The sequence below is a fragment of the Diadema setosum genome, chromosome 1, assembly GCF_964275005.1.
Source record: "Diadema setosum chromosome 1, eeDiaSeto1, whole genome shotgun sequence".
NCBI classification, from domain to species: domain Eukaryota; kingdom Metazoa; phylum Echinodermata; class Echinoidea; order Diadematoida; family Diadematidae; genus Diadema; species Diadema setosum.
The window spans coordinates 25,295,822-25,313,188 of NC_092685.1; the positions used below are offsets into that span (position 1 = coordinate 25,295,822).

At 39.9% G+C, this 17,367-nt stretch overlaps 1 protein-coding gene and 1 pseudogene across 1 annotated transcript; one reads left to right on the forward strand and one right to left on the reverse strand.

Annotated features, from left to right (window-relative positions):
* Nucleotides 1-2,428: 2,428 nt before the first annotated feature.
* Nucleotides 2,429-9,142, reverse strand: LOC140228869 (arylsulfatase-like; annotated as a pseudogene).
* A 3,224-nt stretch (nucleotides 9,143-12,366) lies between these two features.
* On the forward strand, nucleotides 12,367-16,250 carry LOC140228880 (tubulin-specific chaperone C-like). Its single transcript, XM_072309152.1, has one exon. It carries the CDS (start codon nucleotides 12,367-12,369, stop codon nucleotides 13,420-13,422), a length of 1,056 nt encoding a protein of 351 aa, XP_072165253.1. The 3' UTR covers nucleotides 13,423-16,250.
* Nucleotides 16,251-17,367: the final 1,117 nt, after the last annotated feature.

A 17,367-nucleotide genomic window follows, 5' to 3' on the forward strand; every position in this document is an offset into this window, starting at 1 on the left:
GAATTATAGCGCGAAACGTCAAGGGGGGGGGGCGGATTCCGCCCCCCCCCCCCCCCCCCCGGCCCTTTCAGGGTTAAGATGAGGTAGTGACTTCTGAGGATGTATGCCAACCATGGCTTCCTTATTTTTGCTGTAATACTGTGTCAATCATATTTTCTTATTCTCCTAATTTTGCATGTCCAATTCTTAGGCTTTTTCGCATTCTATACAATCCCGTGGCACACCATATACACACACACTTAAAAAGTGAATGTAAACGATTTATGACAGAGCACTTGCACTACGTCTATCTCAGCAAGTAGGTGTTTTGTGTGATGGCACTTTTTCGATAGTCTGTGTGATAAGCTCCTTGTATCCCTCGTGTAAAGCTTCTTACATTATGATTGTACCGACCACAAGAAGGGATTAGATTTACTGGCATCTACAGTTGTACGAGCAGCTGAGAGCGGTACAATGACTTACTATCTAGTGTGATACCATACATTTGGGAATCCACGATCTGCACACAATCACGATTCTGGGACTGATACTTAATTTCTCACATTTTTACAGCGCGCATATAGCTAGCTAGCTAACAATGCGGTGACGGTGCCATATCACCACGTACAGAAATCTGTGGTGCAATGGCGTGTGTGATCAATGCAATTCAGCTCAATTGACAAAATGCCTATTTCAAGTAATGGAGGACATTCCTAAATTGCAGTAGGAATACATCATATGGATTATTTCAGGAAACTAAAACCAATGATGATCTGGTAAGGAAGCCCTTTTCAGGCCTACTTGACCTCCTTCTTTCATAGTTCTATGCTGTAGCTCAGAGGAACCAACAGCAGTAAATTCCATACATTGGTACATACCGTATATCTATCTATACATATATATCGTTGCTGGGGCGACAAGACCTCGTATCTACAAAATGTCATATGTTCAGGAGAGCCAAAAAACATGGCAGCCAAAGCACTATAGTGAATGGGATAGCCTTTCCTTTGACATGCCGTGGTGGCTTCATTTTTGGAGTAAGACAGTTGGGATTTGGACAGGATATCACTTAACCCATTATTTGACTATCAATCCAAAAAAAGTCATTTTCACCAAAATTGCAGATACAAGGTCTTGTCACCCCAGCGACGATATATATATACAGCGACATTAACTACGGAGGCCCATTACATTTGTACACAGCCCTGTCGCTTGCTGCATGCACTGCATGGCCGCGGCCTAGAACTAACGTTACATGTTTCCAAGAGAGAAACTTGTCATCATACTAGTAAAATGCTTGTGATGGATATAAAACAAATATCGACTGCTTTCCTTAGGGTTATGGTTAAACTATTTGCCCCTCGCTGATTTCTCAATAGTGCCATGCCCCTCGACTTCATCTCAGGGCATAGCACTGATGAGAAATCACCTGGATGCAAATAGTTTAACCATCCCCTTTGAAGCAGTCAATATTTGCATACTATCTAACACCCACAAACTTCTCTATCAGATTGGTCGACTGGTCATCACATAACATGCAGTTAAATTATCACTGCATGCTGACACAGAATTTTGGATATTGCACGATGATGTCACCCATTCAAATTGATTCACATGATGGGCTCACAATTGACCCGTTGAGGATGGGCTGATTTTGCTACAATACACATTTCCCATATACACTTGCCCGAGTATACTCGGGACTCGTTATTAACAGGTTAATCAACTCACAGTTCTGTACCAATGCACACCTCTGAGGTCACAACAACCATACTTTTTTCATGTGCACCTAGTCACTCATTTACTGTCAACAATTGCAATCACCTGCTTCGTGTACAGTAGTGTACAACCATTAGCGTTTCCTAAGAATTGGCTGCCATTCTGTACCATATTCGAAAATCTGCCAGGACCATATACCTTGACGTCCTGAGTGTTGTTGTATAAGACAAATATATATAAAACAAGGCTTTGCTCTCTGAGAGATATGAAATGCTCGAATCAACTCTACTTTACCTATGCAATACTGCGTAGCACCAATCAGGTTGTACAAGTGGCTTGTTTGTCAGTACTGTTACCTGTACATCCGATCAAGTTTGGCCAGAAGATGATTACGTAAGTGTCCCATAACCACACACACACAAAAATAAATTAAGAAAACAAAACAAAGTCTCTATTAGACTGTCATTTGCTTGGAAACCTCTCAGTATAATGAATAACTAAAACCTGTCTTCCAAGGAAAACAACAGTAAATTTGGGACTTTGCTACAATATGTTATCTTGGGCAGATGTGTTCCTCATTTCCATGACTCCTGAAACCTTGTTTCTATTTCAGACATATATCAAACTGATCAAAGGGGCATGGCTCATGAACAACACACACACACACACAAACACACACACACACACACAATGCACACATGCGCGCGCACACACACACAAATGGTACAGGCTATAGGCCCAATTAATGGAGATACCTATTTCTCTCGTAATTACACATGCAGTACGGAGGGTTGCAACAAGGTGTGAGCGTCTTGCTCAAGTCTCTCACAAACTGGGGCTCCCCTTTCACCAGGCTCCTCCGATGCTCTGCTACAATCTTGGCGATCTCTTCCAGCACCTTGGCGTACTTGCGTGCTGGAAGGGGAGCAAGCTCTGATGGATCAACTCCGATGTTGTACAACAGGGGAGGATCATGGGCCTTGGAAAAAGGAGGGTCGCAGCTCAAGCCTGTGTGGTGGTGTCCTCCCGTGGGAGTCCACTCCTCCAGGCAAGCTTCTGCAAAGCCCTGCGGCGTCGGCATCGGCTTGGTGAAAAAGTGGGCCTTGAAATCCCCGAGGGTGACCGCCATGAGCCTGTCGTTGCAGTAGTGGAAGAGGAATGACCGAGGCGAGTCGGACCCGTTGGTCAGCACGGACAGCGCGCTCTGCGAGTCCATGATGCGGTCGTCTGGGACCTTCCCACCGGCAAGCTCTGCTAGTGTGGCAAAGAGGTCCATGGTGCTCATCAAGGTACCAGAATGGACGCCTGGAGGTATGGTGCCTGGCCATCTGGCAATGGCTGGCACACGCACACCTCCCTCCCATGTTGTTATTTTGCCTCCTGGTGAGATAATCAAAGGTAAAATATAGTTTCCATATGCCTGCAGAAACTGTTGATTTCTTGCTCTAAAATGGATACATATGTATAAGAAGTGTGTGAAATAGGGCAGTGATAACACAATTTTACTTGGGTGACAACAAAAAACGTTTTCACTGACAGTATGCCCTATTGCTATCTGAGAACATATCTGATCATGTTTGCCATGTAATGGTTTATAATCAATTATTGACAAATCGCACCATAGCAGAATCCATCGATCTTCTGTGCACGAGTGACTCGCATGGAGCTTGCTGAAAAATATGATTGTTAGGGCATGATAGATCATCATGTAAACTTTACCTACCCACAATGCTGAACACGAAGGACTTTTTAGAAATTAAAAAAACAAACAAATATATATATATATATATATATATATATATATATATATATAATGTCTGTATACTTTAAATGGTGTGGTTATAATGCACTCCAGTAATAATGTACAGTGTTATAATGAAATTCTCGTTACAACAATTAAAGGTCCCCAAATTATTGCCTTACTATAATGAACTGTTGATATAACAAATGAAAACTGCTGGTCCCAAAGACTTTGTTAAAATGGGAGTTGCCTGTACTGCATTTCATCACCATTAATGCTTCCTTACCTTTGAGAATGCCTGGTGACCCTCCTTCTCTACACATCTCAACATGTGGACCATGGTCAGATAGGAAGACAGCCAGTGTGTTGTTGTCTAAACCAGCCTCCCTGACTGTTGCAAGGGTTTCCCCGACTGCCCAGGCCATTTCATTCAATGAGTCACCATAGCGACCTAAAAATAGAGGAATGTGGTGATAACTGACATGAACTAATTCTATAATCCTGATATGTCATGTTTTCCATCTCTGCTTTGTTTTACTATGCTATGTTTGCATGTATATATACACAGGGCTCTGAAGGAAAACACTGCCTGACCATAGACGAGACTACCAAAAGTTTGTAAATTAACCAGATGAATAACTTCTTCAATTAATTCATGTCAGATAGTGTATGCTGTAACAACATGACTCACAGATATATAACTTCTGAGCTTCACAAATGGAAGTGGAGAGAAAACATTATATTAGCAACTAAGAGGAATGGTTATTGCAATTTTACCATAGACACAATCACACCATTCATGTATGCCTATACAGTGGAAACTCAGTATAACGAGATCCTTGGGACCATGACAATTTGTTCCTTATATCAGATATTCTGTTATATCAGTATTCAATAAACAATACAAAAGAAAGGAAATAAATCAATTTGGACCGGAGATATTAGTTTGTTATATCGGGTATTTTGGTGTATCAGATCTCTTTATATTGGGTTTCCATTGTATAACTCTTTCCTTTTTTGTTTGTTTCAGAGTGAGACTTCCTAAGCAATTCTTCAAGTTTTGGAATGGGTAGAAAGAATATTCCAGAGATATTGCACTCATGAATGCAGTCAATTACATATTCTCTCTGATAATTGCTCTAAAGTCAAAATTTTCACAGGGGTAACATCAAGGTGTTCCATGCTCTCGAACAAAGCCCTTTACAGAATTAAGATCTATCTTTTTTTCCTTTTCCTTCACTTTGCTTTACATTACAAAGTAATGTTCGTTTGTTACAGAAAAAAAGAAGAGTAAATACATACACATATGTACAAAAAAAAAAAAAACCAATGACAATATAACACATTTTGAAACCCTGGAAAGGTATGAATACACCTGTAAAAGTGGTGATGATCAGTAGATATAAAGAAGCCTTTTTTTTTTTCAAACTGTGCAGCATCCATTTCTGATCTACATGATATACATCATACTTGGGGGAAAAAAATTGCAACTGGGATAGCTCTCTATAAATGTCTACTGACAGGGCAGAGGACATTGAAATTCTGACCTCCTGACCTCTCTTGGATGTCCCGCTGAACCAGGGGCTGCTGAACATGTCGGTGTGGAGCTGTGGGAAGGAGAAGTAGAAGAAGAAGGGCTCATCCCGATGGCTGTGGATAAAGGCCTTGGCATCGTCCACCAGTCTCCTGGTCAGGTCGTGGTGTCTGACCGGCTGCTGGACAATGGAGTCATTGTAGTAGAGCAGGCAGTAGTATCTGTCTGGTGCCGACATGTATAGCTTGGGTTGAAGGGGGGGGGGGTGAGGGAGACAAACATAGAATTAGCCAGTTTGGGTTCCACTTTGCACATGAGCAGAAAAAAAGGTAATTTGTACCAACAGGACATGTTTGGTTTTTAAATTCACTACATGTGTGATGTGATGATTCTTATAAGTAATCCTTATAAATATGATTCTTATAAGTAATCCTTACAAATGGTGCTTGCAAGCACTATTTATTCAAGTTTTCACAAGGTGTGGTAATGTTTGCTGTGGCGCTTGGTGGTATACTCATCAAAAGCACTGTAGCATCGTAATAAGAGCTTCTAGTAAAGTTTCAAAACCTACATCCATACTCATGCACAAGGCTGCCTATCTCACCCGTGCATTGCTGCCTCTGTGTCACTTATGATGGACATATCACAACACATGCTTTCAACTTGATGTTTTGAGTCATGGAGCGTTATGATGGGGGTGGTGAAAAGTGTAAAACTACAAATTCTTGAGAGACTGAACAATCTTGCACATTTCAAAATTTTCTCACAAGGTACTATACAGTCAAACCTGATTTAGTGGCCACCTGTCTATAGCGGCCACTGAAAAATCCCCCCCCCCCCCCCCCCCCCCCCCCCCCCCCGAGAGAAAAGCCCTGTTAAAGGGTGTGTACAGTTCTGGTCAAGGTGAGGATTTAGCTTTTAACGTTTTGCGAGATATTCAGAAACCACTCTATGAGAGGTCAAAGAGCATGCAGTTCTAAGGGGTATCAAAAGTTTATTCGATGAAAATTGGTTTTGAAATGGCTGAGATATCCAAAAACAAGGTGAAACAAAGAGATCCTAATAAAGTTGTGGCATGTCGCCTTTTATTATTAGCACTTTTTTTGATATCTCAGCCATTTGAAAACCAATTTTCATCAAATAAATGTTGAATCCTTCTTAAAATTACATGCTCTTTCATATTTCATAAGAGGCTTTTCATTATCTCACTTAGGAATGTTCAAAACATGAATCCTCACCTCAACCAGTACTGTACAGTCCCTTTAAAGACCCTGTGCATAGCAACCACCTGTCTAACGCAGCCAGCAGCCACAAATTTTGTTTCCTGCGGTAGATTTTAACCTGTCTTATAGTGGCCACAGACCCACTGGAGCCATAGCTGAGCCGATAATTCTGCGTGTTTTTCTACTTTGTAGCGGCGCCAGTCATTCATGGGCAACGTTCAATAATCACCACCACTGCATTCATCACTCATTCAGTCGTAACAATGCACGAGTGTTAAGCTTTCTTAATGCCTTTACACATGATACTGTGCAATAATTTCATTAACGCCAGAATTGTAGGCAATGCACACAAAAGTAGGATAACCTGTCTTTAGCAGCCACCTGTCTATAATGGCCACTCTTTTCGTGTCCCTTAGGTGGCCGCTATAGACAGGTTTGACTGTATCTATCTTTTCTATTCTCCTTTTCACAGATAAATTTTGTTCACCTTGGTTTCATCACATGTCCAGTGATTGGTGAAGGGCATGAGGTGACCCACAAAGTCAAAGCCGTGGTGGTGAGGTAGATGGTTGCCATCATCGCGTTTGAATTCGTTTATTCCTGTTATAGACCAAGGGTTGACACCCAAATCTTCATGAAATTGCAATTTGTTATATACCTTGGTTGAATAATAATATTATTTCCCCTACTGGGGATTTAGACTGACATTTCCTTGCCTTAGTTTTCTACACCGACCCTAATACCGGATGTGCTATTTCTATAGCCTATTCCACGCTGCCTTTAAATATCAAGCAGATCATCACTGTTTACTTTCTTGAACAGTCACAACCTCCTCACTTTTCTTCTCTATTTCACAACTTTCTTCCCACCAAATCAAAATCCACCATATGATTGTCATGTTCCCTTCTTCTCTTCCCCTCACTTTTATGGCCAATACCAATAATCATTCAGTGCCAATTAGAATATACAGCTGTAAATGAAAAACAATAAAATCCAGTGACACCCTACAGGACCCAGCTTGCACTGATTACTGCATGCAACCACTGAATATTCATGATGGTGAGTGAAACTATGCATCTCAGACAATAGCAAGGACAGAAAAAAGAGGGGAGGAGGGTCACCACACTTTAACTCTGAATCTATTGACTAATTACCCGGGAATCACCAAAGAATTTGTGCTCTTTCAATACACAAGGAAACAGACAGGATTTACTAAAAATATGGAAGAAATATAACTTTGTACATCTTCACAAAATTGTGCCACCTCTTAGATTTGATGATCATAGCTTGAATTGCCTGAAACAGAAAAGTCAGCAATGCAACAGGAATTCACTTGTGTTTCTCTCTCTTAAAGTCGTTGTCATTTTGTTTACCTTCAATACTTACCAAGATGCCACTTGCCCACTATCCCAGTGCTGTATCCCACATCCCTCAGCATCTCTGCTATGGTGATTTCTGACTTGGGCAGGCCATGGCTGCTGGTCATCTCAAACACTCTCACTGGCCCATGAAGGCCGACACGGACAGGTAGACGCCCTGCAATAAATACATTTATGCAGATTAAAGTGGATAAGTACATAGAGTGTCGCTCAGAGGTCCTTTTTATTGTTTCCTCTGTCATACTGCATTATATGCCTTTCTCGACTTGATTTACCTATATATATTCTTGCCTGGCCTTGGTAGAAATATGCACTCTCAGTAACATAAAACAGTTTTCCAAGCTGTGTGAGTTCTGCTATTAACTTCATAAGGCTGTTATACCTTTGAAATTACTGAAGGGAAAACTTAACAAATTCATAGGACTTGTAAAGAGCGAATGTAACATAATACAGTGCACTCCTGTTATAACGAACACAGTTATAACAAAATTCCGGTTACAACGAAGTAAAAATTCAGGTCACAATATTATCCACTCTGTATATTTGTATTGTTTTATTTGTTGGGTTATAACGTAATTTTGATATAACAAAAGAAAACTGCCAGTCCTGAGGACTTTGCTGTAAATCAAATGCTTTGAGAACACCATGAAACACCTTATAAAGCTTGAATATTGAAATGAAACAAGGTTCAATCACCTGTTAACATGGCTCCCCTGCTCGGACTGCACAGAACATCTGGGCTATACCATCGGCTAAATTTCATTCCCTCGCTGGCCATCTGGTCAATGGGACCATGCTCTTGGCTTGGGTGACCGTACGAAGCTAGATCACCATAACTAAAAAGAACGGAGAGACAAATATAATTGTTATATTGACGGGACAGATAATCTTGAAATTAACATGAGATGTCTTCAAATCAAGTGCATATGCCCTAACAGATTTTTCTTGTGAATATTTACTGGTACTGCATAATAATACATGCTGTGAAATGGTTTCACTGTTGATAACATTGGCTATTCTTCATATTCCTTCAACACATAAAGAGAGTTCTGTTCTCCTGGTCAATTACTGCCACTCCATAACTTTAATTATAAAGAAATTTGCACAAAAACAACAACACACAAACAAACAACATAAAGATATAAACAAATACCTACATGTAGGTAGTAGGTATTTTGCATTGACAGTTTGTTCTTCTACTACAAAGAAAAGTGAAATTATTCTATTTCATTGTGAGAACATTTACAGCATGATAATTTCCATCTATTCAATGCAAGAAAATTGTCTTGAAATACAGTATCAGGATTTCACATATTGACTGAGAAACAGGTGAATAGCTTTTAAGATTCCTTCAGTTCTACAACAATTCCTACTCAGCATGATGACTAAGTACAAGACAGAGAGACAAATGCAGAAGTTTTACCCCATGTCATCTGCGACGAAAAGGATGACATTAGGTCTGTTGTGTGGGTCTCTTGTCAGAGCCAGGCAGTAATTTCCAAGTAGGAAAACAAAAGATGCAACTGCTAAAATGATGCCACTGCTCATCACTCCCATCTTGCTTCATGACACTGTCTAGAAAGAAGAAGAAGAAGAAGAAGAAGAAATGATTAAACAGGGGGGGAAAGCTATTTGCCACATGTGTATACAGAACATAGGATGGTTTTTGTTCATAAACATACAGTATAATGTATAAGGCCAGATGCACAGAAATCAAAGATCCTTTTCTACTCAATAAAATGTGTTAAAATCAATATGCCTACCATGCAAACACTACTAAAGATGTGGTGCATCCTGTCACCAAACGGGAGTGCTAATATCACATAAATTACAAAAGTAGGCAATTCAATCTGTGTGTTTTAAAAATGCCTGTATCTGGTAGTTATCCTTTTTTTTTTGTACAAATACAGAAGAAAAATATTTGAACAAAATGCAAAGTTTATCGAAGTTTGCTCGAAGTGAAGTGCTTTGGCAACACCATGACTTCCATCATGAGATGCAATGTGTGTACATGATGTGCTGTACAAATTGTGACAAAGTGCACATAATGTAGAAATCTAAGATGGTGCATATACGTAGTAGATATACTACCATCCAACGCTGCACACTGGCACCGGTCTGACGGTCCAGGACCAGTAAAAGCCACTGTCGGCCCAGTAACTTTTTCAGGAATGGACCAGTAAAAATTCTGAAAAACTGGGTACCTTCTGGCAGGTAAGCAGGTCTGACAGACAGGTTGGACCAGCAGAAAAAATTGGCGAGTGTACAGCCCTGTACTATCAGTTGGCAAAACACTGTCCCCTAAATGATGAACTGATTTAAGGACATAACTTGGTCTCTGGAACAGCCTACACCAAGATAGATGAGGTCAACCCACCATTCTTTGAACTGGATGCCTTCAAATCAGTGCTGTCTAGTTTTTAAAAAAGTCCAAGGGAATGATTTACAATGCTTCAACCCATACAAACCAAATTTACCCTTTTGTGCCTTGAGAAGTACACACCTCTCTATTAGATTATTACTCATTACTCATAGCAGTCTCACCATTAACAGTTTGAGTAAGTGTACTCTTCTGAGGTTTTCGACACAGCACATCCCACAAAGGATAAAGATTCATTTAGAATAAAAAGGAAAAGACAGTTTCATTGTGTGAAAGCAAATATTCCACATTGCATTGGGAATCATTTCATTTCGGTTGGCCCCTGCATATAGGGGTGTTGGACAGTACTACTGAAGAAGAAGAAGATGAGGATGATGATGACGACGACAATGACAGCAAAGAAGAAGAAGACGTCATTTAATTTGTTTAAAGAATCTGCCTAGATTACAGAATTGAATAAAATTTGCATTCAATGAATATGACATGCATTGAATGATTCAATGCATATCAAACTCATAATAGGCCTATTCAATGGCCCTGGCCCTGGGCCCATCAATATGCAAGATCATTGATCACATTGCTTTTTGCATGGTCTCCTGGTCATGCTCATGCTCATTTCAAATTTTACAAACCAGACGAGTGATCAGTTAAAATTTGTGAATAAAATGTGTTAGCAGATAGGATCCGATCTGGAACTGGATATGGATGATATTGATATACGCTGAAAAACTCTGGTCTGAATATCACTCACTCAGTCTAATAAAGCACAGTCAAATTTATATGAGAAGCTCAAAAGCTTCCTCAGGCTCAGCTCACACGGCATGTCACCACGCGTTCACGGTCATGTGTAATTACCTATATCTGTAGGGCCTAGCCTATATCCTGCCTGCGCGGCCTGCGCCTGGATCCAGCTGGACCATGTGGACACAGTGCAGTCCATGGACTGGTCAGTACAGTAGCTAAGTAGACGTTAGTCTAATACTAAATAGGTTGAATAACTAAACACAGCACTGTCTCTGTACAACACTGTTCGCTGTTCCACGCCATGCTTTGCACAGCGTGGGGTCTGGTCGGGCTGCATCAGGCATAGGCATCCCTACAAAACAACTTTATAGACCAATTTATTTAAGGCAAGCTCAAATCAAGGCACCCACTAGCCACAGTCCAGTATGGTAGCCCTACTACATATCGACCACCCTTATTGAAACCGACCGCGTATAATTCGCGCACTGAACACTTCATACGCACTTCTCTGCGCGCAAAGCACATAAAAATGGATTGGCTTTGAATGTAGATTAGGATGGTGTGGGAAAACGCGATAATTCACTCTTCATTAATGGTTTTAATCAAGGACAAAATTTCGAATGAATATTTTCACCGAATCGTAATGACAGCACAATGTATTGTCTATGGAAGTTTCTAAAAGGCTTCTAAAAAGCTTCGTACAACACGGTGTTCAATACAACTCGGTTTACGTGCATTGTCAATGCAAAATCAGCGGTCGATCCTAAAAACGCGATTTACCGCGGGGAGCTGAAACGAGGCCACGCAAGTTCGTCGGCGATATTTTTGCACTGAAACTTCGAATCGAAAAGGGAACGACGGCATTTGATAGAGCTGGATTTTCTCAATCACGTAGTTCAAGTTTTTTACGTGAATTTCAGTGTTAAATATTCTTATCAAGCAAATAAACATTAGGCGGTCGATTAGTAGTAGGTCCAACCCTACAGAATAATGTATATATGGTACTGGCATTAGCAAGCACGTCTTTCGGTGCGTGCATTACTGCATGGCAGTTGCTCACAACAATTAATCATTCAATCAATGCAAATTCGTCGAAAACAGCGCATAGCAATCATTTTAACAACTTGATGAGCATGAAGTTGACGGAGAATTAATATCAACCTTTATACAGATCCAAGACCATGAAGACGGAGACGTTGCGTTGTTGCGTTCCCCGTTGTGAACGTCATTGCATAACCGAGCTCTGCCTATCTCGCTCGTATCTCTTTTCGTTATGAACTTTGTTTACATTCCTAGACGTACTAAAAGTCAAAAGCAATATTTTAGGAAATAGTTTACCAATTAAATTGCATAATTGTGCAAAAATAGTTTGTATTCTTTTTTAATAATTTATTTTTTATTATAGTTAGTTGATAAAATTCACGTTATGTAATGATTTTGATATTATTGTGTAAAATTATTTATATTGTGACTAAAAAAAGTCTAGTCTTCGATCTCTGCCCCACTGCGAGTCGAGCGATCGTGAACGATTACAAATGACAACGATCCGTGTCCTCCACGAAAGTGTGCAAGTGTGCAAGTTTATTGGATCCAGACGCGATCCCGACACAAGACAACAGGAGTGATCGTAAGATCGCATGCGATTAAATGCGATGAGTCATGTCATCATGGCGACCTACGTGGAAGTAACGGACACGATCAAGTGCCAACCCACGGCGCCCAGTCACTCAGTTTCAAACGGAAAGATGGAGAAAAAGGACAAGATTCCCGAGGCACTCGTCAAACGTCATGAAGCAAGGTTAGCAAGACTGGAAAAACAGAAGGAAGAACGCGAAAATTCGACTGTCCAAACGGAGAGTGCCGAGTTCTTCAGCAAAACTTTCAATGCAGAGAAGGCTGTGATCGAGGAGCGCTTAGCAACTGCAGAGAACGTGGATAAGTCCAATTTGAACGATTTCTTTGACGACTTGACAGAATTGGCACAGAAATTACAGAAGTATGTGACGGACACCTCTCCTTTCCTACCTTCCTACGATATACGCAATTCCCAAGAACAGTTAACAAAGCTGATAAAAGATATCAATGAAAAGAGAGATGTGTTGATGCCGAAGAAGAAGTTTGCATTCAAGGCGAGAAAGAGGGGAGAAGAGCAGACGATTCAGCAGCCAAGGAAGATTGGAACGGATGATGTCGATTCTGCGAAACCACTGAATGTGATGACGGCTAATGCCTGCGGATTCTCCAATCGCACTGCTGAGACGCTATGTCTTAGTGCAGAGGAAATGCACGCGAAGGATGTCGGTCTCTCCAACCTCACTTCCTGCGTCGTCAAGTTGCCGGGCTGTCCCAGTGCTCTGCACATCAGCAACATCACCGACTGCAAGATCTTCTGCGGGCCCATCCCAGGTTCGGTGTTTGTCGACAGGTGTCTCAACAGCACGCTGGTCCTCGCCTGCCAACAGCTGCGGGTGCACAACACGAGCGACACAAGGTTTTACATCCACGTGACGAGCAGAGCCATCATCGAGGATACCTCGATGGTGTCGTTTGCGCCTTTCAACTGGAAATACGATGGCCTTGAGCAGGACTATGAGCGCAGTGGTCTTGATAGGAGCAAAAATGCTTGGAATGACATCGATGATTTCAACTGGTTGGCGCATAACAAACGCTCGCCCCATTGGGACCTGATTCCAGAGGCAGAAAGAGTGCAGATATGGGACTGATAGTGCTCACGTTTGATTGCTATATTGGCTACTGTACATTTTTGCATGTTGGTCAGACAGTTCCTTTCGTATTACAAATCAGCGATGACAGTACAAGTTGTGAAACATCAGAGAAAAGTAGATATCTATCATTTGTTGTATGTGTACATAGGGTATGTGAGATAAAATAATCTCTGCTCATTGGCAAAACCATGATGAATGTGGAAAGTCTCAACATGGCACGAACAGCATTTTCAGTCAATAATGATAATCTCCACAAATTCAGCATTTATTGTAAGATGACGCAGTCTATAATGCCATGTGGTAGGTACAACAAAGTAGTGCACTCGTAGCATTGTACCTGTATTTTGCCAATGATCAGGATGAAGTCAGTCAGCTTCGACAGTTGTTTCTTGGATTACAATTTCTGATTAACATCTTTCAGTCTTGGTGAATTTGCATATACCAGAGAGTTGTGAAGTAGTTGAGAAATTGTAAAAGCTGAGTTACATACAAGAAGCATATTAAATATTATCTCCTCCATTCTCTTTTTGCCTAACACACAAGACAACCATTACTATGTTTACCAATGTATCTATATTACAATCAATGTCTTGGTATACTGGTTTAAAGCTTGTAATGAGCATTCATTTTATTCAACAGAAAAAAAAGCCACATGAAGCTAAAACTCATCATGTGTAGAATGCAGAATGGTGACACTGTGAATGAGTACCATGTGACAAGTCTCTCTCCAATACATGCATAGCAAGGGAACTTGCAAGAGAAAGTGCATGATGTTCATAGATTTGCCTTGTTTGTTGTGAAGTGTATGCCTGCACAATATCTTGTGCCACCTTGTTAAACAGGTGGTCATTTACCAGGTTGTTAACTTGGCTGTAATTGCATGAGAGGTATACCATTTGGCACTGTATGAGGACACTGTATTAACCAGAATAGACTGATTACTGATAGTATTCAAATTCATGGATATTTCTGGTCCATTATACCTGGCCAAGATTCATGATTCTGTGTGTTTCTTTAATTTCTACCTCTTATGGTTTAATTATTTTGCAGCATTCACAAAACGAGTACTGGTAACACCATTGTTTTTTGTGAAGGATGTTGGCCTGTATGATAATGGTGAATGAACTTGCCTTCCATGAGTAAGGAACTTATTTGCATGTCCCGTATCACACAAGAAGTACAAGTTTGTACTGTCAACATAGTAAAATCAGTAGTTATTGCAGTATGCCATGTTATCTACGGTACTTCATCCTCAAGAATACATACAGTGTGTAAGGAATTTCTGTCATTGCTGTATAATGTGAGAAGACAGAATTTTCAATTTTTCTGTCCTTTGTTCTGACGAGACCTCTGTGATGTAATCTGGCAACATTGGAGAGTCTAAGATGATATGATGCATCATGCGTTACCCCGGGGTACCATAGTACCCCGGATTACCACGTTGTGTAGCACCACCTCACGTCCACTTGAGGACAGCCAGAGAAAAATGCATGCACTGTGTGTGCGTGTACATAGTCATTCCCATGCCACTGCATGTTATACTATGCGTGCATGGCACGCTGTGTTACCACTAGCGTGTGCTTCAGTGCAGTGCAGTGGCTAGCGTGCGTTAGCTCCAGCACCAAAATAATTTCCTCTTTTTGGCACCCAGGGTACAACCTTTTAAAAAAAATGAATAATTCAACAAAATGGCTGATTTTTGTTTGGTACCCCGGGATACCATTTACGTATGTCATCAAATGTTCAAACAAAATAATGATGAGAGGTATATGCTTACAAACCATAAACCATTAACACTTCACTTCGAAGAGTATACACTGTATAATTACGTACACTGTATATTGTGTGTCTGTTCAGTTTTGTTGTTCTAGAATTTTATCTCTTATGGAGCAGTTGTCCTATGCAAGTGTAGACCTACTCCTCATCATTGTGTGAATGTGATGGAGTGTATACAGAAATCTTGTGGTGCAGGAACATACATACATAGTATGTATAGTATGTATAGTATGTACTGTATAAGCTGTTACTTTCGCGAATTTTGCGAATCACTCTTAGACCACGAGTTTAACAACACGCGAAAAAATGTCGTTATGCGCAAGGGTAATAGCACACTTAGAACAGCGTAGGTTTCCATTCACGAAAATAATAACCTGCAAAAATAACCGAGACCTCCTCATTTGCGAAAATATCTGTACGCGAAAATAACAGCTTATACAGTATAGGTACCATAAAATGGTAAAAGTTCTGGAATTGTCCAAATCAATTTTTAATGGGGTATGATGCAAATGCAACGACAATCCATATTTGTGTATGTAGTCATTGGAACATCTGCAATGTTGTTACATCTTTTAATTGGTTGAAAATTGATTATTGTTTGATTTGAATTTGCTTGTTCTGTTGTCCTTTCTCTCTCTATGCCGATTTCCGTTGTAATAATTACACTTCAATAATAGTACTACAAAAATTTGTGTACGTACATATGTACACATTGCTCGCAGAGTTGCAATTGCACTATAACTGTGGTATGCATTGATGTGATGTAACAGTAGAGGAAGCCCTTGTGATATTTGTAAGACTTCTCATCCGTTTCCATGAGTGAAGCTAGCAGCTGGTCATTTCCCATTTGTAATTATGAAGACTAAATGAAAAAAAAAAAAAAAAAAAAAACTTTCTTCCCCATGTACATTACACTGTCTTGCTGGGCACAAGCACATGCCAACGTCTGTCAGTTGCAAGTTGTGTTTGTACTTACCATACATTGGTGTACAAAAAATGCGATTTATCGATATTGTCATCATATATCTGAATAAAAGCTAAATAATCAATATGGTGTTCATTATTTGTATATAGGAGTGTACACAAGGTTGTGTGTCTTTGATTGTGTGTGGGTTTGATTGCATTGTGACAGAGGTTAAACTTCAAGTGAAAAAGATGTAGACCTCATGACGTACTTGTACAAAGTAAGCCTATTCTTCATGACTGATTGAACAGTGGGTGGGTGTACTACAATGTATTTCAATATAGCTTTCCCCCTAAATAAAGCAGTATGCATAATGAGTGGGGTTTGTTACATAATAATTGTATAAATTGTATTCTTAAGAAAAGAGTGTATAGTTACATGTTGTTGAAAGAGAGCAAGTTTGACAGTGTTTGTAATGCTTTTTTTTTCTCTACCAAAGACCATGTTTTCCCTTCTTTGTTCCTCATCTCTTCTCTTTCTTCATTGGTATCATGATATTAGCCAAGTTATACAACTAGACATGGTTATAAATACACACACAAAGATACATACATATTTATTTATCTATCTATCTATCTATCTATCTATCTATCTATCTATCTATCTCTATCCATCTATCTATCTATCTATCTATCTATCTACTGTCTATCTATCTATCTATCTATCTATCTATCTATCTATCTATCTATCTATATCTATCTATCTATCTATCTATATCTATCTATCTATCTATCTATCTATCTATCTATCTATCTGTCTATCTACCTATATCTTATCTATCTATCCATGTCTACACATCCATCTCTATAATAGGGTCTAACTATTGACATACATGAATACATATACTATGTGTGTGTGTGTGTGTGCATGTGTGAGTGTGTGTGTGTGTGTGAGAGAGAGAGAGAGATGAATACAGTAGTATTGTTCACAGCTCAGATTGTTTTCAAAGGAGTTATCAAGCTGAAATTACTGACATGACAATAAAACATTGGGTATATTTTGGAACTTTTATTATATTTCTTTCAAAACAATCTTGAAAGAAGAAGAAAAAAATTGGGGACAATAAAAATAATATCCATTTTCCTAAGTAACCTGATGGCCTGATTAAACTCAATTACCTCTTTTCAAGACTCGCTAAGACGGAGGTATCTGAATTGTGATTTCTTGAGAGCTTGTCAACTCCCACCCCCACATAAAATGGA

Excerpts from the sequence above, each read along its gene's own strand:
- LOC140228880 (XM_072309152.1), top strand. The coding sequence starts at position 12,367 with ATGGCGACCTACGTGGAAGTAACGGACACGATCAAGTGCCAACCCACG.